At 37.2% G+C, this 22,526-nt stretch overlaps 1 protein-coding gene across 7 annotated transcripts in view; it reads left to right on the top strand.

The window, feature by feature from the left end:
* Positions 1 to 22,526, top strand: part of sema6e (sema domain, transmembrane domain (TM), and cytoplasmic domain, (semaphorin) 6E) — a 147,335-nt gene that overhangs the window by 64,030 nt on the left and 60,779 nt on the right. For all 7 annotated transcript variants that reach the window (XM_025008685.2, XM_017428621.3, XM_017428620.3 and 4 more), the window contains one exon: positions 18,089 to 18,292. In XM_025008685.2, coding sequence (XP_024864453.1) covers positions 18,151 to 18,292 — 142 coding nt within the window. In that variant the 5' untranslated portion in view covers positions 18,089 to 18,150. The remainder of the gene's footprint in view (positions 1 to 18,088; positions 18,293 to 22,526) is intronic.

Below are 22,526 nucleotides of genomic sequence, written 5' to 3'. Positions count from 1 at the left end.
GTGAGTGAGTGAGTGAGTGAGTGAGTGAGTGAGTGAGTGAGTGAGTGAGTGAGTGAGTGAGTGAGTGAGTGAGTGAGTGAGTGAGTGAGTGAGTAGAACGCTGATGAGATATGAAATAACCAGTAGCCAATTGAATAAGCTACCCTTTTGGATTTATATATCTGTAAATCTGACTCTCAGTGCCTCACCAACCATGAACCTCACCGCACGTCACTGCATTGCTCATTAGGCCAAGTCCCAGAATGTAAAGGCCCAGGTTGTAAAATAGCTCCCCAGTTAGGTTTTCTTTACAAAAATGTGCTTGATTTGCTAAGTTTATTCAGGACCATATTAGAAAAGGTAGATGTACATGATGTATTTTAAATTAACTGAACTTTACAAGCTAATATTAACTTTTATGACTGTTTGGCAGAAATTGTCAGGTTCATGAAAGTTAAGATGATGACAGTTTCAGTGTTGATCAGATATAAACAGGAACAAAACAATTTGTAAATGAGTTTTCAGCCATAAACTCCAAAGATTCACTGGAAAATATGAGCTTCATATGTTCCAATTTGATTTCAGTGAATTGCAATAAAATAAATAAATTTAAAGGAACTCCAAATCAGCATGGAATGGGTCCCCAGAATGAATTTGAATACTTTCTAGGACAATTTAGGTCTACACTGAAATGCAGCACAACTTTTCGAAGTAAATAAGGAAGTCTTCACTTTAAGACATGGATTATAAATGGATTATTTTTGATAAATGTCAGCAAGATACACTCTAGGTTAATTAAAACAAAACTCTCATTGATGGCTTGTTTTATGAGGATGAGGTGTAATTAGTTGAGCAAAATAGATTTGCCAAACTAATTAAAAATCATATAAAAACAGTAAGACCATAGCACTCCACACAACCACGGGTCAATTTTCATTTCCTACAGATTCATCTCAGATTTTTGACTGGGATTTGTTGACACTATAAGTTACATTTTTCAATTTCTAAGAAGGTCCTTGCTTAAAGTAAAAAAAACAATAAAAAGATATGTACTTGTAAAAAGCAAGTGGCCAACAGAAAAATAATAAATAAATCAAGGGAACTCTTTCTGGCCACTTGGTTTTCTATTTAGAAGTACATACTACTTTCTTAATTAAGACAAAAATCTATTGTTTGCAACTTAAAAAAGTCTGTGTACTTGAAATGTCAGAAGAGAAGAAGTTTTGGTGAGAACGTTAGGTCGTATGTCTTAAATCAAAACTTGTCAACCTTGAGATTAGGGTAGCGTTGGCTTGAGCAGAATATAGTCAAAAATATTGACTATCCCTACCTCTGCTGTGCTTCAGCATTGCCACCAAAGCACCTTCCGTGCAATTGCCACATGTTGCAGTTAAAGTAAGATGACATCTGCTTGTCACGTTATGGTTCCAAAATGAGGAAGGTTTGTTTAAAAAGATTTTCTTTTCTCAAACTAACTAAAACCTTTCAGTCCGTGGATAGAAGTGTGGGTTGATTGCTAGCTTTATCTGTCATTACCTAAAATGTGATTGTAAAACTTTCCCACGACTGTTTAACATTCAGGAACCTTGCTAACCCTAAGCTGGGGATATTGATCAGCAGATGTAATTTATTTCATGCTTCTCTAGAAGGCATCTGTTTAAAAAATAAAAAATAAATCTGATTACTGATCTTCAGCAGTGACTCACTGAGCTTATAACTGCAACTTTATAACATCTAGCCTGTTTTTCTGATATATATTCTGCCTCTCAGTTCAGATTTTAGACTTAAAAGGAAGTTTTTTGCTGATATTTTTGTATTTTTTAGCTAATGATCCTCACATGGGAAAGCTAAAGTGATGCAACTTCTTCGGGCTAGTTAGGCTAACCTTACACAAAATACGCCCAAACCTCAAACATCCTGCAATGTTTTATTAGTGGTCCACATGCTATTAGACACCAAGATATGCTGGGCAGGAGCCAGTTTGCTTCAAGACACACACAAATGCATGTGCTTGAGCACAGCCTGCAAGCTGTTAAGAGAAAAACAGCCGTTTGTGATAACAGCTCTTTCACTGTCAGCACAAACAATCTGCAGGGCCTGCGTCTCATAACCAGCACCAGTGTTCACATTTTCTGTATTCGTGCTGAAACAAAAAGCTTCCAGACCATGGAGTTCAAAACCAAACCTGCAGCTGCGTTTAAATAAATAATCTGCTTGTAATAGGAAGAAAGCTCTTCCAGAAGAGTAAAACTGCATCTGCTGTGTCAGCAGACATGACTGCACAACACTCAGCCTAAAACGTGTGTCAGGAACAAGATTCAGGAGCTGTGGATGGATGCTGCAATTTAAGCTCAGCTCTTCCATCCCCAAGTAATTTTCTTTCTTTGCTTGGGTCGGAAATATTTAGTAAATTTGGATAATGAGGGAAGGATTACTTGATGTTACGGTAAAAGTCAAGGAGCCCTCCAAAACTCGACTCGAGGCTGTTTATAATTACTATTCAAATGAGTAAATGAGTAAAGGGTCAACCGTTAATATTTTGTTTTAAATAACAAGTAAAGGTCATAAAAACGTGCATTTATTTTAAGGTTAGTCTGGAATAGGGTATAAATTATGGTAATAGCTTAAACAACTGAATAATATTTACTTTAGGGGCAGAAACTCTAATTATTACTGTTATAATAAAGTTCATGTATTTGCTCATTAAAAATGCTGTGTCTTCACTCTTCAGATCACTCCTGTGCACATTAAAATTGATCTGTTTGGACAACTGGCTGAGATCCAAAGTAGCTGCTTGAGATGGAAAGGGATCTTTCTTTCTTTTCTTTTTTTTCCCCCCAGTTTTTGGCCGTGTGTGCTTGTCAGCTCGATACTGTCTTGCTGCATGTGTTTGCCAAAATGAAAAGGGAAAAAAAAAAAAAAAAAAACCTTTGTTCTTTTTTCTGGTAAACTGGTGGAGACAGCATTCGTCGTGCCATAAATTGGCTTTGGATTAAGAAATAAAAACAAAATCTGTTTGTAAGAAAAGCCATATTTCTTTTCAGATAATCATAAAGACACATGCTACAGGTTTAGCTTTTAATTGCATTTTATGTGGGGGGTTCTTCTGTTACAGGGATTTTCATCCAGAAAGCATGTGCGCAACAGAAGCAGACAGTTAGAAGATTAAATGAAGAGTTTGGAGTCATCTAATAGTGCCGTCTATCCAAGCAAAAAAGTGCAAAATGTGCTGTGTAAACAAGCAGGGTCTCAGCCAGCTCAGATTAGAAGGCCACACAATACACTGATCTGAACTCTTGGCAAAGCAGTGATAGATGTGGGAATTTCTGACGTGGCTTTCATCAGAAAACTTGGAAGCAAGAAGCTCAAGCGAGCCTCAAAGCTTTGTGTATTTTAATGGCAGAGTGTGCTCCATCATTGAAAGGGCTGATTAAAAGCCCTTCGTGCTACAGTCTGTGCAGCAGTAGCATATGGCCGAAGGGCTTAAGCATAGAGAGAAGACATCTGCAGAACCAAATCACTTGGACAGAAGTAAAGAAATGAAATCACAGAGATTAAAGTGAGCCGTCTCATTCCTTTTCTGGGGAGATGAATGCCACTAGTTTCTACTTTTCTGTCACAGTTTAGTGGAAAGTGGATGTTTAAGCAGAATGAATGAGGTCAACTAATTTATAACATACTTTGGAGATGCCAGCCTTCTCTCATTGTGCTCAGATCTTGTTAATGGTTTCTTTACCCATTTTCTTTCCTTGAAGCTTTTTAACTGCATTTGTTTTTGGTTAAAGTAAATATGACTGTTTTGTGAATCCCTTTGGAAAAGGCATTTGTTTGTATTTTGAATAGCTGCCAAACCGCAGGCCACCGGCCACAAAGTTTAAAAAATTCAGGGCAACAAAAACATCCACACAGTTTGACATTGTACAATGGAGAGAGTAAGTGATTATAAGTCCTTTGTGTGTACTGTGACTTTAGGTCAATGGCTTTCATAAGCAAACATTAAAACGATAAATTGCAAACATTATTCCTCCCGCACACATCAGAGTCCAGAAAGAGTGCTTTTTGTTGTGCATGTTGTATGGAACATGGATTTATTTTAGAAAACTGTAACAGTTTTTACAGAATAGGGTCACCACTTTAAAATGAACAAGCTGGAATGACCCCAAGTTTCTTAAAACTAGAATTTTTAAATTTAATTTTATTGTTGTTTTTTTTGCAATAGCGTTAGGAATTGACAGTACTAATGTGGCCATATTATTTACAAGATCAGAACAGCTCTGAACATTCATTTATTTTAATTTTTGGATCAAGTTTACATCTAAATGCATCCCTTTTCATAAACACCATATACGACCCTGAAGTAACAAACAAACTCATTAAACAGGCAGTGAAAAATATAATGTAAATGTGGACTTTAAAACACTTTAAAGCTTTGCAGATTTATGCATTTGATCCAAACCTGAAAATTTAGCCACTGTTCCATGAGAGAACTGTTTTACTCATGGTAATAATTTACCCAAAACTTGTATATCTGAAGTTTTTACGTCTTCCTCTGAGATTTATCTTGACCCCCAAATATGCTCTCATTTTATCATGTTTGCCCCCTTAGTTAAATGCTCACCTTTTGTTGCAAGCCTCTGAACTGCAGCGCTGTTTTGAGACAAGTACTTGTCTCAGTTATTGAGAGGATATTTTTTTCAACCCTCATTCAGGTTTATTAGTACGCAGCACACAGTCTTGAACTGAGCAACAACTTGTCACCTGCTCCCCAGAGGCTTTTTTTATATGAAAAATATGCCACAATTGAGCATCAAGGTCATTGTGGCGAATGATTTCTCAAGAGGCCTGGAAAGTCATCTACAGAGTGAGCGCATGCAGCCAGGTGGCTGGTGAACTCCAGGAATAGTTTGACAAACCATATCACCAGTGACAAATTAAAGTGTCAGCATTCGCTCTATGTGGCATCACATTTCCTGTGTTGATTGCGATAAGCTCAACTGCCAAGCCAGCAGCACGTAGCTGTCTGCAGAACAGCCCGAGGAGAAGTGAGGACAGAGGTACAGTTACAGGAGACCTGGGCAGATGCTTGTCTCTGTGTATTGATTAGACTAGACGTCCAGACGACTTTTTTAGCCACAGACGCAGGCAGGTGGAGGACACCGGTAGCCTCCTCCTTCCTTTGCCCCTCAGTGCAACTAAAAGTAACCTATTTGAAATCTGGCAACACATTCTTTTACATAACACTGATAATGAAACATACTTTCTCAGTTAACATCTACACATATTTTAAACTATATCTTTATTTTCACTGGAGACTGTTACAGCAAGATGTAAACCTAAAATACATCTAAACGGTGGAACATTCACTGCCCTTAGTTACTATACTTGACCATCGTCACAATATGAAAGAAATATATATGGTAAAGCTACACCTGCAAGAAGGAATGACCCAAATGTTTCAAAGATCAGATGTTCTGACAGTTGAACGATAAATGAAACTAAAAAGATTTGTTCATAAATTTTAAATGTTGCAAACTTTTCTTTCTACTATACATTCAACGTGAAAAGGTTCTAAACAATAAATGAAATGTTAAATTGTTATTGTTCATTACTCATCAAAATTAAATAATAATCTTCAGTTACTGACATCTAATGTAAAGCTTGTTTTTACAAGTAAGCCCAAATGTCCAGACAATCTAGTCCAGAATCTTCTGCTTTTGACAAACATGATGTTAAAAGCCTTCTGTGTTTACAGCATAGTATGCTGATAATGGCAGATTAGACTCCGTTACTGTTTTTTTTTGTTTTGTTTTTCTGTTTAATGATACCGCATGTATCATGGTACGAAGAGTACGGCGTGCCAACTGTTACCAGCATGCATTCATGCTCGCAGTAAACGCGCTGTAAGATAAACCGCTACGTTCTCACATTAGCACCCTATCATCTTCTTCAGATATTACTAGGTAGGGGGCTCAACATATCTGCGTGAACTCTTGACTAAATGCTGCAAACACTTGTAGTCTCATCGGCCGACTCTTTAGAATAGATCTGGTAAATTGTAAGACTACAGAGCATATGTGAAAATGGCTGCTGTGTGTGTGTGTGTGTCAGCTTGCATCCAAAGATACTGGCAATGAAATGATAACAGTGGAAAGTGACATCCAGGCAAGCAAGATGCTGAAGCAAGAGAGAGCTGTCTTTTACAGGGCAGAGGTGTTGAATGTCCAGTTTAATAAATAAATAAATAATTTGTCTCTTGTTGCATTTTGAACTAAAGCTCACCTGAAACATTTCATTGCATGAGTGTGTTGTCTGGTTGAGATTGAATGTGAATGAGTGAATCAATTCTTATCCAGTGATCATCAAAACAGTCAAACATTTTATTGTATCTGGTCATGTATGAGTTTCATTTAGGTTTTTTAAATAGAAGCCTTAACAGCTTAAATAAGATCTTGAATCACAAGTTAAGTTTAAATATTTAATCTGATATACAATTCAATACAAAAGTTTTGACCCATTTTTAATTTTTGTTTTAGTTACTAGGACTTCCTTGTTTTTTTTAAAGTAGTCTTGAGCAGTGGTTCTTCAGGCTTTTTGTCCTAAAGGTTGTTTCTTTGGATGCTGTCCGCTGTCTCACTGATTTTCAGTTCAGAACTTGACCACTTTCTCAGGATGGTGTTTTTGTTTGTTTGTTTTAGTGACTTAACATTGACCTGTGAATGGTTTAAGCATGAAATCAGCAGCTAACTCAAACGATGAACCGGTTTTGTTCACACATAACAAACAACTTAGCTTTATGTCCACAGCTGCAGTTGTTGGTTAGCTTCTTACATGTACAATAAATATTAAAATGGTCCGAAATCCAGAGTAAATGACTTATGTTGAGTCCAGTTGAGACCTTCAAGTCATACCACCCGTGAAATTAACTGCTGCTTCAACTGGAGGACCTCTGACAGTGGCTGCAAAACAGGCTAAAGCATCATTTAAAATACCTTTATATATACAAGTATTACAATAGAGGCAGACTTTCTTTTGCTCGTGTGCACAGACACAATCAGCCTGTTGTCAAGGCAGCTGCAAGAGTAATAGCCCCAGGTCTGCTCCTGAACACAGACTAATGAGAATCTCAAATACGACAAGCAGAGTGCATTTATCACGCACTCACACTTAATGACACCACCACCCAGGCTCAACAGCGTGCTCACGCCTGTATCTGGCCTCTTTATGGATGGCCTCGTTTGTCCTCTCGCCTTCCTATTATTAAAACTGCTTGGTCAAAGACAGTGGAAGGATGAAGAGGGAGGAGAGGAGGAGGAGGAGAAGGATGTGAGGGCAAGCAGAATAGATCCTCTGATAAGTCGACTCCGCACAGAACCAAAATTATAACCTGAGACCTTTTTCTGAGAGGTGACTGTTCTAACCACCACCCTTCTATGAAACCAATGGCTAATGTCTCCAAAGTTAAAAGGTGCAGATGAGTGAAAGACATTTTTTATAAGAAATACTGAGAGATTTTAGTTAATGAATATTGCTTTGATCTGCCATGATAGGGTTTTTTATTTGTTGTGTGAGAGGCTTACAGAAGTATTCCTGACTTGGAAAACTTGAAAGAAAGTCTGTTAAGGTGAAGTGTGTTTTTCAAACAATTTGACATCTGAAAATAAATTCAAAGGCGCTGACCTATTTAGATGAAACTCCTTATTTTGTTCAGTTGTTATTCACGTTAAGCCTGAAATAATGACATCCTAATCACAGTGCTTGTATATTCTGTTTTCATCCCAATGATTTTGATGTTGAAAGAAAGGAAGAAATAAAAAGTTTGAGCCTCAATTAGTTGGACTTTCTAAGGAGGTTCTGCTGCCACTAATGACTGTTGGGGTTTTACCAGAGATAAGAGCTTATCCTCTTTAAGTGCTGGGTAGGCAACATTATCTATACTAAGATCAGGGCCATGCTTTAACATGCAATTCAGGCACATTGGACACATGCAGAAAGATGGACACGGGACTCGCTGAGCTGAGTGTCACTCAGACACCACGTTTTCAGAACAGTGGACAACAGACATTGATGCTTTGGACACTATAGTTCTGATCTGTCAGATCAGCACCTAAATCTGAATAATTGGTCACTGGTTCCTTTGTCTGTAAAGCATATTTAACTATCTTGTCTAAACCATAAAAATATTTTTTTAATAGCTAAACTAATACACATGTTTAAACGATTTCCCAGGCTATTATTGTAACTCTTTTCTTTGCAGCTTATTCAAAGGGAACAGAAGGAGACTATCTGCTCCACCCCTCCTTTTATCCCCAGTTTATCTCTTTCATGATGGTTCAATACATGCAGTTTACACTCAGTAACTCTGAAGAAAACTCACAGAATGCAACCTGTGCTGAGTGTTTTAATAAACAACAAAATGTTCTGACAATGATCCGGCACAAGGACTGACTAAAAGTAACTAAAGAAAAAACCAATATCAAAGGGAAGGCTTTAAAAAATTGTAAGAGCTCTTGCATAAGACCACTTTAAGATATATGTATATATTTATATATGAGAACGATGAGGTAAGGAAGTAAAATATAGCAAAAAGAGGAGGTTTAAACTGTTTATACAGTAATATTAGACCATTAAACAAAGCAATTGGACTTCAACATTTAATTGAATTTATTTTCTGAAACAAATTTATAATAGTTACTAAAATAGCAAAGTTTTGAGCGAATCATACTTTTCTTACTTTCCTTTGCATTAACCTTTAAAGCTATTAATTAGCATTATTTTAAAGTAAACAATAGTGCTGAAACACGTGTTTGTGAGTTTCAAAGTTAAAGGTAAACACTGCAAGAAACAACCATGCACACATGCTTAATCTATCCTAATAAAAAACTAGTAAATGATAATTGAAAAGATTTTAAGCCAAGGACTCGTCAGTTTGTCTCATTTGGCTAGTTTACTAAGTATTAAGGTAATTCAGCAATATTGATGATTTGGTGCTAAAGCATGACCTACCCATCTGAAACTGATTGTTTAAATTGACTGTCAGTGTGATTCCAGACCAGTGATTTGTGAGACCTCTTCCCATCCTCATTCTTTCTACTGTCACCATCCATGCCTCATTTCTCTGTTTGATGCCCAACTCCTGCTTATTCCTTACAAGTTCCATGACTCGCTGCAGGCATTGATGAGGTGCATGAAGCCTCACTGCTCTTCAGTGCATGTCTGCCCATGACCACTGACTTTTTTTGAGACAGAGTTGTTACAGCCATAAAATGAGATAAACTGAGCTTGAAAGCTGCTGGGTCTTTCAGTATGAGTTTAGATGATATCATCAGTAAGAGACAGCGGTAATAAAAGTGAGGTCAGCTGCCACCGTGGGCTACTACCCTGAAAGGTAGCGCTGCCCTGATAAGACTGCTGTCTCTTTTCATCTCCTTGTTTAAGGCTTTTTTTGTGTGTGTGATGAAGCTGATGTGTGAATCTCTGGTTTGAGCAGAAAAGGCATTTAATAATTGGATGCATGCTCAGCATACAGAATGTTTGTCCCAAAGACAATGATAAAGTATTTAATCTTCCCAGGAACAGCGAACCACACAGGCATGATGATGCCATTATCTCTGTAAGGCACTTTCACCAAGAAGGCTCACTCTTATCCTTGATTTATATTTCCCTTCATCAGCATCGACCACTCAGATCGCAAAAACCATTCATATATAAAAGCAGAGCTTACTGCTTTTGCTCTTGCCTAAAGGAAATATTACCAAATCTTCTTTCTCACCACATCCATATCTTTTCTTTCCACTTTTGTCCTTACTCTTATTGAGGGAACATGACAGTAATGGAACTTCTTAGTGACAGTTGTGTGATTATCTTTGCTAACAAGGAATAAAGACAGTGGAAGAACCTTCAAAGTTTAGTTGTTTTTTTTTGATTGATTCTCAATCTTTCTGCCTTCCTGTGTTTTATCTTTTGCGTAGAAATCTGAGGTTTAGCATGCCTGAAACTAAGGACTCTTCTTTTGTCAAGACTAAAACATGTAAGCATCACAGTGACAGAAAAAAGAAATTCTTACTCTGTGTGAAAGCAACACTGATCAGAGCAGTAAACAAGGTAGCATATCCCTTCATTACTTGTAATACCATCCCTTTTGAACTGAATAAATTTTATATATATATCAGTCATAATTTTTGTCAGAGGGAATAAAGGTTTTTGTAGACTGATATTTGATGCAGGATTTATTTTGAAATGGGAAGTGCAAAGATATTAAAATGCAAACTGTGCTGCAAATTAATTGGCACCTAAGGGGAGACGGAGATCAAAGAGCCTCAATGTTAATAGTAAACTCCAAATTTCTTTTTGTCCACCACAAAGAAATAAGTGTAACAGAAGTGGGCCCTTCTGTAGAAATGTTGTGAGACAGATATAGGATTATTTTTGCCAAACGAACAATAAAGTTTTTCTCTCTCCACTCAGTTTACCAGCTATGCAGGCGTTGCATTTATTAGCTCTGACTGCCTGACTAGATTATGACAATTTGAAGAAAAAACAAGACGTGGATTGTGCAGGTCTTCTGTTTATCTGCCTCTGTTGTCACACAGTTTTTATATCTTACCACTCTGTTTTTAGTCAGTTAAACTGTTCCACAGATAGAAATTAAGCTCATAAGATATTAGTCATTGAGACAATAAGTCTATTTTTTGTGGTTTTGTCCATCTTGGATAAGTTTCTCTTTTGCATTCACAACTATTTCAAGTGTTTTGTGCTAAAGGCACTGTCAAGCGATATCCAAGTGTAAATTGATTTTAAACTTGGACAATAAACATGCAAATAAACAGAGGCACAGTCACATTTCAAATCTTACTGCAGACGTACCTGTTTTCTCTTGCATGACATTTTTTTGAGTTTGTTTCTACAGTATGCAGAGGTAACAATAAACATCTTCAACAAACTACTTTTTTTTTACTTGTAACCCAAACACTGATGGTCTTTTAGCTATATCTAGGCAGCCTTTATAAAGCATTAGTTGCAGTAAGACAATTTCTGCGGTGTCCATTCATATAAAATGAGGTTATGGTTGTATTAATTAAATGTCTTCAAGTAAAAACCACTTGATAAAATACCAAAATCACATTTTATTCAGTTAGTTTATTGGTAATTTACATTTTGTAAAGTTAAAATACTCAGAAATACTTTTCCATCTCAAAACAATCTCCAGGGGGTTTTCTAAAGTCAGTAAGTTGGTTTACTTCTGGTACTTGGTCAGATTAAAGTCTCTGAGGAAGAAGGTTAAAATGGAAACAGGCAAAACACTGAGAATAAAAACACTCAGCTTTTCTTTTCTTGCTCCACATTTCACACCGTGGCCTCGGGGGTATCCTGTTATGATGCCCTTGAGAATGAGTGTGCTTGGATTTTTGTCAATACAGGGTTCAGGTAGTGTTTCCCTATAACATTTTGAATTATTGATGGCAGAGAGAATGGATGCCAGCTAAAATTCACTTTTATATGTGAAGAGGTGAAAAAGAAATGAGAGAGATTGGTTTGCACAAATGCCAAGCAGCATTTTTTAAACATCTCCGTTTGATTTGGTGACTCTGGGGTAAGACTCATTTTAAATGCCACAAGCACCCTAGAAGATTGAAGGTGCATTTTGACTGACAGAGAGCACAGAAGGGTTAGGGGAATTATAGGCCTCTCTGAAGATTAATGTAAATAATTAACAGGAGGCAGACAAATGAAAGGGATTTCACTGATGCACGCCCAATCCCTTTTGCACTGATGGCCCTTTGGGCTCTTTCTTTCTCATTCCAAATAGACATGAAGACGATGGATGATGCCTGCAGCGATTTGCAGATCGATCAGAGAACCGTCTCACTGTCTGAGTCCTGCATGGATCCCTCTGTGTGAAGTCTGGCCAACTCACTGTCTGAATAAAGAAGTCCTGAGAGCAGTCCTGACTAGAGACAATTCTGCTGTTCCCTGAGAGTGATATACCTACAAAGCACTTGTTGTCATCTTAAAACATTCATTTTTATTAAATACTAGCTCTTCAGTGAGACACCAATATCTACATCTTTGCTCTTACAAAGGGGAGTGTACATTATATCAGCCCAGCACAAAAACAATTTCTTGAACTTTTGTTGTCTCTCTGTCAGCTTGCTTTTACTTTGATATCAGTTCTCCTAAGATCTGTCATGGAAGCTGAAGTATAAAGCGCACTCACTCTATTCTTCAGGGAATCTTCAGTGAGGACAGAGTACAGTCATCTGATGTGGGGTGACAATCAGTGGCCTCTACAACGGGACAGCCCATCACTTGTCTGAACTCTGTGGACAGTAGGGTTAAACTAGCATTCTCCTGGGATCAGGCTGAGTGGCACTGTGGCAAAAAGGGTCCCAACCTCTACTGACAGACACATCTCAGCCTAGATGGCATCTTCTCTTCTCCCTGCAATGGCACAATGCAGACACTGTGGGGGCGAGACTACTGACATGAGGCAGCTGACATACTAATCCAAGAACTAAAGGACTAAAGGGACCATTGATTTTCTATTCTTGGTAAAATGCAAGAAGCCAGCCATCATTCTTCTTCAACCATGGATGCTAATGGACTTTTTAAAATGTTGCCATAGTGAATCCCCTGGAGCCATTCTGTTTTTGCTGCTACTGGGCCACTGAAATGCTCTGAAGTCCCCAGCTTCTTTATCTGACATGTTTGTATTCAGCAGCTCAGCTTAGATGTCTCGGCAGGGTCAATTGTTTATACTCAGCATCTGTCTGGATGACAACAGGTAACTCTGGAGGCTTAAACTTTGACACCTGATTTAAGAATGAAAAATAATTCAATTTAACATGTTAAAAAAACATTGCTTAAACTGGTGTTAGAACCAAACAAAAATGCTAAAAGGTGTGTTTTGAATGATTTAATGTTTAATGTACAATGTCTTAGTTCAAATGTTGTTCTCTTCAATGCATTCTCCATTTAAAAACACAATACCCCATCAGTTACTAAAGCTACCCATTTCTATTGATAGTAGAACCTTTAAAAGCATTCTTAACTGAGGATAGTTTGTAACCACACTAGAATGAACTCTTGCACCACGTCTAACACACGTCTGAAAACCAGTCTGTAGAATTCACCTCTTTGTCCTGTGAGGGTTGTTCTCTCAATTATTGTTGAAGGCTTCTTGATCCCAATTCCAGTCTGCCCTGGCAACGTCTGCATGGTTAGCTATTGGAAATCTAATTAGCAAAGTTTCCCATGTCTGGCAGGGTTGACAGCAGAGTTAAAATAACTGCCAGGTACAAAAAGAATTGCTGGAAACATTTTAAAGAAGTGTTATTGGTTAATACTCACTGTACCTGCAGAAAATGTAGTTTTTCACATTTATGTTTGAATGTCAGTTGTTGCTGTTTGTGCAAAGGGAACAAGAGAACAATGTGACTGTTGGAGAAAAACAACTCTGTTCAGATTAGGATGAGCTGTGTGATTTGTGTCATGAGATTGCAATGAGCCTGGTGGTCTGACGAATCTTCCAGAAGGCGTGTATGAAGAGACAATCTAACTCAAGAGTCAGCAATGAAATCTTTGTCTTAACATGGATAGTTTCTGTCATGTGCTGTTTTTCTCCTGTCACATTAAAACTCCCATGTGGTTTTCTTAAGAATAACTGTTAGGCAATAACAGCATTAAGTATATACTGGCATTATAAGGCGTCCTTATAACTTGATGTTATTTCTGTGTGGTAATTGAATATTTATGATTGGTAGCTCTGCTTTAAAGGTTCACTACTCTGTGCAGATATTTATATCTCTTAGAAGCCCATTGGAGCCAGTTAATGGAAGTATAAGTGGTGCCATAGAAACAATATTTGAAACTGATAACCATGTGTCGTCCAGCATACTGTGTGTGTGAAAGTCTTAAATCTTAAATTCATTTATTTTTTTTATTTATTTATTATTTATCTATTTTTTGAATCCTAGGAGTCAGACTTCATTGTAATCTTTTAAAGTGCTGTTAAGCAATCTTTGAGCTTTCTGAACGTTTTGGCATACATTAGATTATCAACTGAAGTTTGCTTCATCTTTCAGGCTCTGTCAGGTCTTTGCTGTATTTATTTTTCTATTTCCTAATGATAAGACATTCAGATGCTTTATATCTGCTTTTGATAAGGTTTTTAGGTTTGAAACTTCTTATTTTGTTCTCCACTTGTCCACTTTCTTGTGTAGTTGCATCATAATATGCTTCCATGATGAAGTACAAAGACTGGAAAAAAATATGAGTGAACAAGCAGTCAAAGTTTGAAGAAATACTTTGAAAGCTTGGAGAACTATTGATTAAAACTTCTCTAAAAGACTACAGGAAAGTCTGACTTTTTGGAAGCAAAGTGTAGATAAATTAAAGGGTGTAAATCTTGTTCAGTACTGTAGATTACATTATATATGCTTTAATTCAGTTCAGTAAAATATCCTTTTAAAATACACCCAACTTGACTTACTTATCCTTTGATCATGGTGTTATTAGAGTACCCTGCATAAAAGCCTACTTTGTGTTGGTCTGCAGAGACCAGAAGCTAATGTGCCTAATTATGTCTTAAATTATCAAGGAGTCAAGGGATGTGCTCAGTCATTTTGCTGACTAGCGTATATACCAATATATCAGAGTCAAGGGCAGTGTGGCTTCAAGCATGTCAGCAGCCAAGAAGCTTAGAGATATCCATGCACTGAGAGGGGAGAGGAATATTCTATTCTGTGGCTATCAAATTCAAATGGATTAGGCTTCCCACCACTGAAGCACCAGCGAAGTGAGGGAAATACCAGAAGGCTGTTCTGCTTTAGAATTATGCTCTGCTTTTTAGCTCTGTGCACCAGGTGTTGGCAGAAAATAGATCTCCTAAGAGTCGACAGGTGCATGAATTGCAATTCACTTGACTGAAGTTAAAATTTAAATTTATATTTTAAATTAGACTTTTTATTGGGCTGTTATGTCTGACCAAGTGGGGACAGTAAAACCTAAAAAAATACTTTCAAGAGATGATGTATGCATATAAATGGCTTTATGGCCTTATCCATGCCAACCAGTAAAGACAAAGATCTATTTTATATCTGTCTTCTTCATGCATTAGCTAAATAAAGTCTGAGTAGATGCATCATATAAATCCACAGACAAAAGGCTGTTTGCTAATCCAAGTGAATGTCAGATAATCAATGATGGACCCTAAGTTCCCAGAAACTTTTATCCTCTGCTGCCAATGTCTCTTTGATGGCTTAACAAGTCCAGTTCATTAACAACAAAATGATTGGAGCCCTCCCAACTAAATCCTTAAACACAGAGAGCAAACATGGGATGGCTTATTTCCCTTTGACAGCTGTCAGCTCATCAGCCATGCACTCCCTCTTTAGGCACACAGTCACTGACTGACTGTTAGGTTGAATTAAAAAGAATTCTATTGAGGGACGTTTCATTGATGCATTTACATAACAGATAAACATGGAAGCTCCGCAGCAGCTCATGTGTTCTTAATGGATCCATTCGTGCTAGAAAAAGGTCAAAATGTACGGCAATTATTTTCCCAAACCTGGATACAGATTCATTCTAAAAATGGAACAAAACCTATTTGGAGGCTGAACTTTTAATAACAGTTTTGTATAATCACTCATGTGCTTGATGTTGATCCGGACTTTATAAAAATCTACCAGGCAGTCAGTGCAATACCATGAAATCTGTGTTCTAACTAGGACACCTTTAATTATATCTGAGTGTTAAAGTGACTCATTGTTTGTACAAATGCCCAAAGCCTTTTTTCTAATAAGTTACTGTGTTGCATAAAAACATAATTCTGAAACTTTTTCAGTCAAATTGTTGACACAAATAAGAGACAAAAATTATTTTTATACTAAAGTAGCTGCTTTTTTGACTGGTTCTCCTCTTGAAAATTAACATTTCAGGCCAACCAGTTCTACAACGCCAAGCAGCAAAAGAACATTTTGTTAGTTCATCTATTACACGGTCTTAGTAATGTTTTTTGCCTTTGTCTTTTTGAAAAGGGTGTTGCTGACTTGCAGGTTTTTCTAGAGATTTAATGAAAGAACACCCTCTTTATGAAATTCTGAGTTTGATGTGGCCTCATAACGAATCCCTCTCTTGATATGGCTATCATTCATGCACTCACATTTTCAAGTGAACTCATGTAAAATGTGCCTAACACTAGTTCAGGAAAAAAATGATGTCCTTAACAGGCTGTATGATCTGAGTGTCTTGGCTTGTGGAATAAGTGTGTTGTGCAAGCTCTTGTATTTACTATGGTTGTCTTGTTTTGCATGCATCATCTCTCTGCTGGCTGCCTTTCCTGAGCTAAGTGGATTGTCAATGATTTCAGAATGATTTCTGTTCCCTGATTGTGCTGCTTATGGCTGGAAGATTGCATATTCATAGCAGAAGGGAATTAGCTGTGTGCCGTTAAACTTTTTAATGTTTTGTCTTCTCTTAAACAGCAGTTTTGTTGGTATTTTAGACCAAAGTTAGCTCTGGTTGTTTTTAACATTTGAAGATTTTTTTTTTATTATTATTATTGATTGATCCTGTTGAATAATACCACTATAATAAGCTTTTTTGTACAAATGGATCCCCTTCCTGGCAGGGAAGAACATCCAAACCATTACATATGAAGCAAATCCATCAGACTGTTGTTACATGGTGCCAATGGCAGACCACACACACATGTCATTCACAAAGTAAACACAACCAGGCTCTCTCTTCCTTTCTTTACTTTATGAAGTTGTAATCATTGTTTGGTCTTGTTGCTAAATGCAGCTCTCCCCACTGCATTTAAATTAAGCTAACTATTCTTAATTGCATTTCATATCTCTTTTGACTTAATTTTCTGCTCTTATTTAAAACTAAGTGGCCCTAAACTTCTTGCCAAATGACTTGGTGCATTAATAAAAGTTCTTTTTTAGTTGTTTTTAAATCAGATGCTGTCTCTGGTAAGAAAACACAATAAAAGAATGATATTCTGGTTGCCAGGCTTCTTTTTTTGTCACATATATTAATCTCTGGGTTCCCCTGGGAACAGCTCAGCTAGCTCTCATCAGCTCCTCTGTTTAGTTATACTCTCCATGTTGTTTTTCTTCAGAGCAGATTCATGTCAAATCTGTCTGTGCTAAATTTCAGTAGTTTAGAGCTCAAATAAATGAGAAAAAAAGAACAAAAGTCCAGCTCTACCACTATTGAGGTAACACCTTATTTATTTATGAGCCCACTACAATAAATCTTTGCTCATGACAATTTAACTTCTGTTATTTTCTTTCTGCATCACTCTCTGTTATTCTTCCAAGCAGACACATCTGCAGCATGCTGTGCTTGTTCTTCTCATATCTCCTTCAAAGCTGCATTCTTGTTATTGCAGAGAGAGATGATAGGTCAAGGAAAGTACTCTATTTACTGCTACAAACATGATTGCAACCAAACTCTAGACATGGATAGTGTGTGTCAGTGTATTTAGTGCCATGAGTTTATAGGAAGTAATGCAGAAAATAACTGTCATGTGCTTTTTTTTTAAAGAAAAAAGAACCTGGTATGTGTCCTGTGTTCTCAACTTGTGTGATTATAATGTAGATTTAGATGCAGATAAAATAATTTTGAATTGTGCCTTATTTATACAATTAGAAATAGCAGTAAGCATAACGAATACAGTTCTTTAGACTACCATCAAAATGGGTTGAACAAGGTGGTGTAACTGCTCCTTTAAAGGTGAAGCCTATTGGTGGGTGGTAAGTGTTGCAGGTGTCCTGGAGGTCATGGCTCCAATGGTCTGACTCCACTCTTGGCTCCTTCTCCTGTATCTGGGACTTCCTTCAATGCTGTCTAGACCCTTTTTTACCATGCGCTCTCATCACAGTGGTTCAGCAGACACTGAGTCACATCTTTGTATTGACTTAAGGCTAAAAAGAGCTTCATTTCCACTTTGCTGCTGCTATCGTTCATTTACATGCTTGTTGTTGGAATTAATAAATTTACAAGGACTGATTCTAATTATTATTTCTACGATGAGAGTTTAAAAATGAGGTGTGCCAGATTTAATTACCATTCTAACCAGGATTTTTTTTTTTCCCTTTAGGTGCATTGGGGGAGTCTGCTGTGGACCATGTGTTTCTGGTGAGCTCCCCATCTTCTGCCAACATGAGGCTGATGCCCGAACCGCCTCGACTCATCCTGCCAGCCTTCCTGGCGCTCACCTTAGTCGCCTTTTTACCTCAGCTGTCCTCAGGAGCTGTGCCATTTCCCCAAGACCTGGAACCAATCAGCATTGTGGGAAGAGAATGTAAGTGTAAAGTCTATTGTGCTGCCATGGTGATCTTTATTACAGGAGTGCATGCAATACTAGGCGAGGGTCACAAAGCCATTATGTTTCATCACTGGGGGACACAGCTGAATGTGGTGGATGTGTTTAAGGCTACATTTGCAGAAAGTAAACTTTTAATGGTTTGTTCTGTTGCTTGGATGTATATCAATGTATTTGTTTCCCTTCCTGTTGAGAAAAGAAAAGTTCAAATCATAAAAAATATGTTTAAGTCAGAACTCAGGTGAAACTATGGATCTTTTTTAGACTGATGTTGAAGTTGTCAGCAGAACTACAGTCATTAATTTTTGGTTTATAAATTGTGATTATTTGTGGGTCTGTAGTCCCAAACTGTCAGATACATTACTTTTTAGTTCCACTTGTTTCCTTGTTTGTTGAACTTTAAATTGCAGTTCGAATCTTGTCCACAAATGCATTTTTTCTTTTTTTTTTTCTTGTTTTTCTACATAAAAGCAGCTTTTTATGTTACAAAGCTTTTAGTCACTGAAAAGTTTATTTCTGTCAAGGTTATAGGGTCTTTATTTCCATTTATTGCTTCCAATTACAGTCAATAGAAGCTAATGAAAAGCCAGGTTGTCAATTAGGATTCATAATCAAGACTCTTCACAAACCAGTTGGTATATAACAACATTTTGCCACAGACCACATCTAATTTACAAAGAAGAAAAGAGAAAAAGGTTAGCATTTGGTTTACAGCAACTACACATTTTGGAGAAATCAGCAGACAAGCAATTTTATAAAAGCTTTGGAAATTTAGTTGTTTTGACTCTTATTCATAATACAACATAATGAGTCACGCATAACTATTCCAGTTATTGAAACGTATGAGATTAACTGAAAACTGAGAGATGCTTGAATCAAGCTGCCTGCTGACTGCCCTGAAAACTCAAAGGGAACATATTTTGGAGAACATGGAAACAGCCTGCTGACATCTAATTTAGTGTCTTTGTTATGCTTTGTTTGAACTAAGTACCACAATTATCAAAGTTTCCAATTACAGTCAATAGAAGCTAATGAATAATAAAACTTGAGATTTGGTTTTGACTAAAGGATTTGACATCTGTAACACACTTTGTTTTATCATTATACCCAACAGTCAAATCTATGACATCCCATCATCAAAGGGGTCTTCAGAAAGAGGCCTTGGCTACTAACTGTTATGGGCCATAATTGATTTAAGAGGTGGCTGAGACTATGTCCCACAAGCTGTAATTGATCTATCTGGAAGAGAGTAACGCAAGCATTAGCAGAAATAGCAGCACTAATAGTCCTATATGTGGAGCTCCATCCCAGGTGTAATGAGAGCAATTTGTCACCTCTGACTCTAGCAGGTGACAGCATGGCACAAAGTCCCTTATAACTTTGACACATCTATTATGAATTGTAGTACTTTGTACAAAGGAAGTCTTTGAAATTGTATCTAAATGACTCCTCCTTGTGGGGAAAAGGCAAAAACTGTTAGCATCATGAACTTATTTGTGGTAGATCATGTGGACTGTAAGTTCTACTTTTTTTTTTAAGTTGATACAGATATTTCTTACTTAAGTTCTTTGTTATTATTTTTTTGGAACTTTTTAGCTGGATGTATCTATGCAATGTTTTATACTTTTATGGTTGATCAAAGAACATGCGTAGAAAACCCATGACTATCAAATGACTTTATTTTCTCAATCGATCTCCTCTTGGTAAGTTTGGAAATCATGTGATGCCCTATCTCATCTACTCTGCAGTACTTCAAACCACTTACTGCCTTGGAACATTAAACTAATCCCAAACAGTGGTTATAACTATGAAGCAGAGAATTTACTGGCTCCCTTTACAGACTATTTCTTTCATAGCTTTTTGCATGAGCCAGTTCATTACCTTAACATGTTCTCAATGGGCTGCTTTAATGTAGATATTTCTTTTATGCTTTAGGTAAAAACATAAAATAAAATTCAGAGAGTGCAATTTAAGAAATGCATCAATGACTTTTACAGCATATGAGAAGATGTAGCAGGATGCAGTCATTTGCAGTGCAGGACGCCGGATTTCACTTCACTTTTACTGCACAGCAGCAGAACAGACAGCAAGATGTATGCCTTTTAAATAGTAAAGCCCGAACAAAAAGAAATGAAAATGCAAGGGGGCACAATTAGGCAATATTTGTGACATGACTGTAAAATTTAGATTGAAAGAAATTAAAAAAAAAACAAATACTAAAACCTAAACTGAAGAAAACAAGGTTACAGTGGGCCGAAGACAAAAAGTCACTGACTGTTGACGATTAGATAGAAGTCATTCTCAGTGATAAAATACCAGCATGCATTATCCAAGATAATAATAATAATTGATTGTTTGGTGCAGGTCCAAAGTAATAAACAGAAGCCTGCCTGAAGAAAATGTTCACTTTTCCCCAGTAATGACCTCAGGTTGTAAAAGTACCAGGCGAGAGAACAATCATTACCTCCACCGTAAATACACAAGAGGACACTGAAATTTAGGACATTTCTCGTTCAAACAATCAAGCCATAACGTAGTGATAAAGTTATATTTTGTGCTTCCAGTGGTAGCGATCCACCAACAGCTGCCACCTTACTTTTACCTCAAGCAGTGACCTTGTTGTGTCTGTGTCACATAGGATGTGGAATTTCAGAATTGGAATTAGAAATCAGCAATTTTCTGCAGGGCGGGTGTTTAAACATTGGACGTTCTTTCACCAGACTGCACAGCAAGGTCCAGCACTTAACCAGTCATTAGGCTTTCAAATCTTTAACAGTCGATTTGACACAAGTGGTTAAGGGAGCTCCCTGTAAAGAGGCTAATTTGGGATTGTGCTGTAATTCTAGTGGGGATTGTTAATTCAGCAGCCCAGGTCAAAAAAGAGGCAGGGGGCCACTTAATAAAGTTATTTACAAGTCCAGAGCACTATCGCCTTTAGTTTAATCTATGTTTAGTTTAAAATGGTTCTAAAAAAGCACCAAGCACCAAAGTGCTTGGTGGACTAAGGCTTGGCATCAGTTTTGAGGCAGGCTAATTTTAGTTTTGCCTCAAGCGTTTCTTTATAATTTTTTTTTTACAGAATTTTTTTTTTTTTTCCAAGGGATGCCAGTGTTCTGACAGGCTGTCATTTTTTCATTTAAAGTTCTGGACATCAGCACTCATTGTTTAAAGATTTTCATCCTGTGAGTTAATGTGCTGTTTAAAACGAGAAGCAGAAGAGAAGTTTTCATGCAGTGGAGGAAGAAGGAAAAATGAGTCTCTGCTTTAATGGAACACAGAGCTGATATATCGCTCTTTCTCTTCACTCCACCTCGCTAGGTTCATCTTATCTTGCAATTTTTGTGCTACGGCACCCACTCACTTTATGCATGAACACAGCTGATTTCTTTTAAATTGTATGCTTTTTTTCCCTTTAGTTTTTGAGTATTTTAGATATTCTTTCCAAGGTGAAGCTGTTTAAATAGCATTCTTGACGACTCCAAGTTGAACTTCTGTAACCTGAAAAACAGATGATTGTATTTAAATGTGGGTTGACCCAGACAGTCAGACTCTCTGTTGAAATACTTTTGTTTTGTTTCCTTGTCCCTACTTGGCACAGTCCCCAGACACGTCTGTTCACAAATGCTTACCAGGAGACATTTATTTAAATCAGATTGACTTCTGTGACACAACTGCCTAATTTGCATTATGGGATGCCTTTTTTTATAATTATTATTACTTGCTCTTCCACCTCCACAAGTGCACATTAGCATACTGTATTAACTCTGGTTTATGAGCACAATATCCTAGATGGTAACCCCTTGGGTAGTGTTTTTTATTATTAGTATGATTATTGTGAGTTATAATGTTGGTAAATTTTTAGTCATTGTTGTCATTGTTGTTTTATAACTGCATGGGTGTGAAACCAACAAATGTTTGTTTGTAAAAGCAGTGATTGTGTAAGAATAAAACATGTATTTTTCTCTCCTGGAGAAAAATACATGTCGCGTGATTTTCACTGCCTTATGCATCGCAAAAAAAACCATACTTCTAAATTGGAAAAATAAAAATAATCTTAGCATTAATCAGTATAAAAATCTTCTGTTAGATCATATTAGTCTTGAAACAGCATCTGCCGACACATTGGATCAATCTCTTTGGGCTCCCTTAATCGGCTCCGTCACATAGTGAAGGTGGGTGGTTTGGGGGCTGGCCTTGTGGGCCCTTGGGGTGG

The sequence above is a fragment of the Kryptolebias marmoratus genome, linkage group LG16, assembly GCF_001649575.2.
Source record: "Kryptolebias marmoratus isolate JLee-2015 linkage group LG16, ASM164957v2, whole genome shotgun sequence".
Lineage (NCBI taxonomy): Eukaryota > Metazoa > Chordata > Actinopteri > Cyprinodontiformes > Rivulidae > Kryptolebias > Kryptolebias marmoratus.
This window is presented reverse-complemented; position numbering and strand designations above follow the sequence as displayed.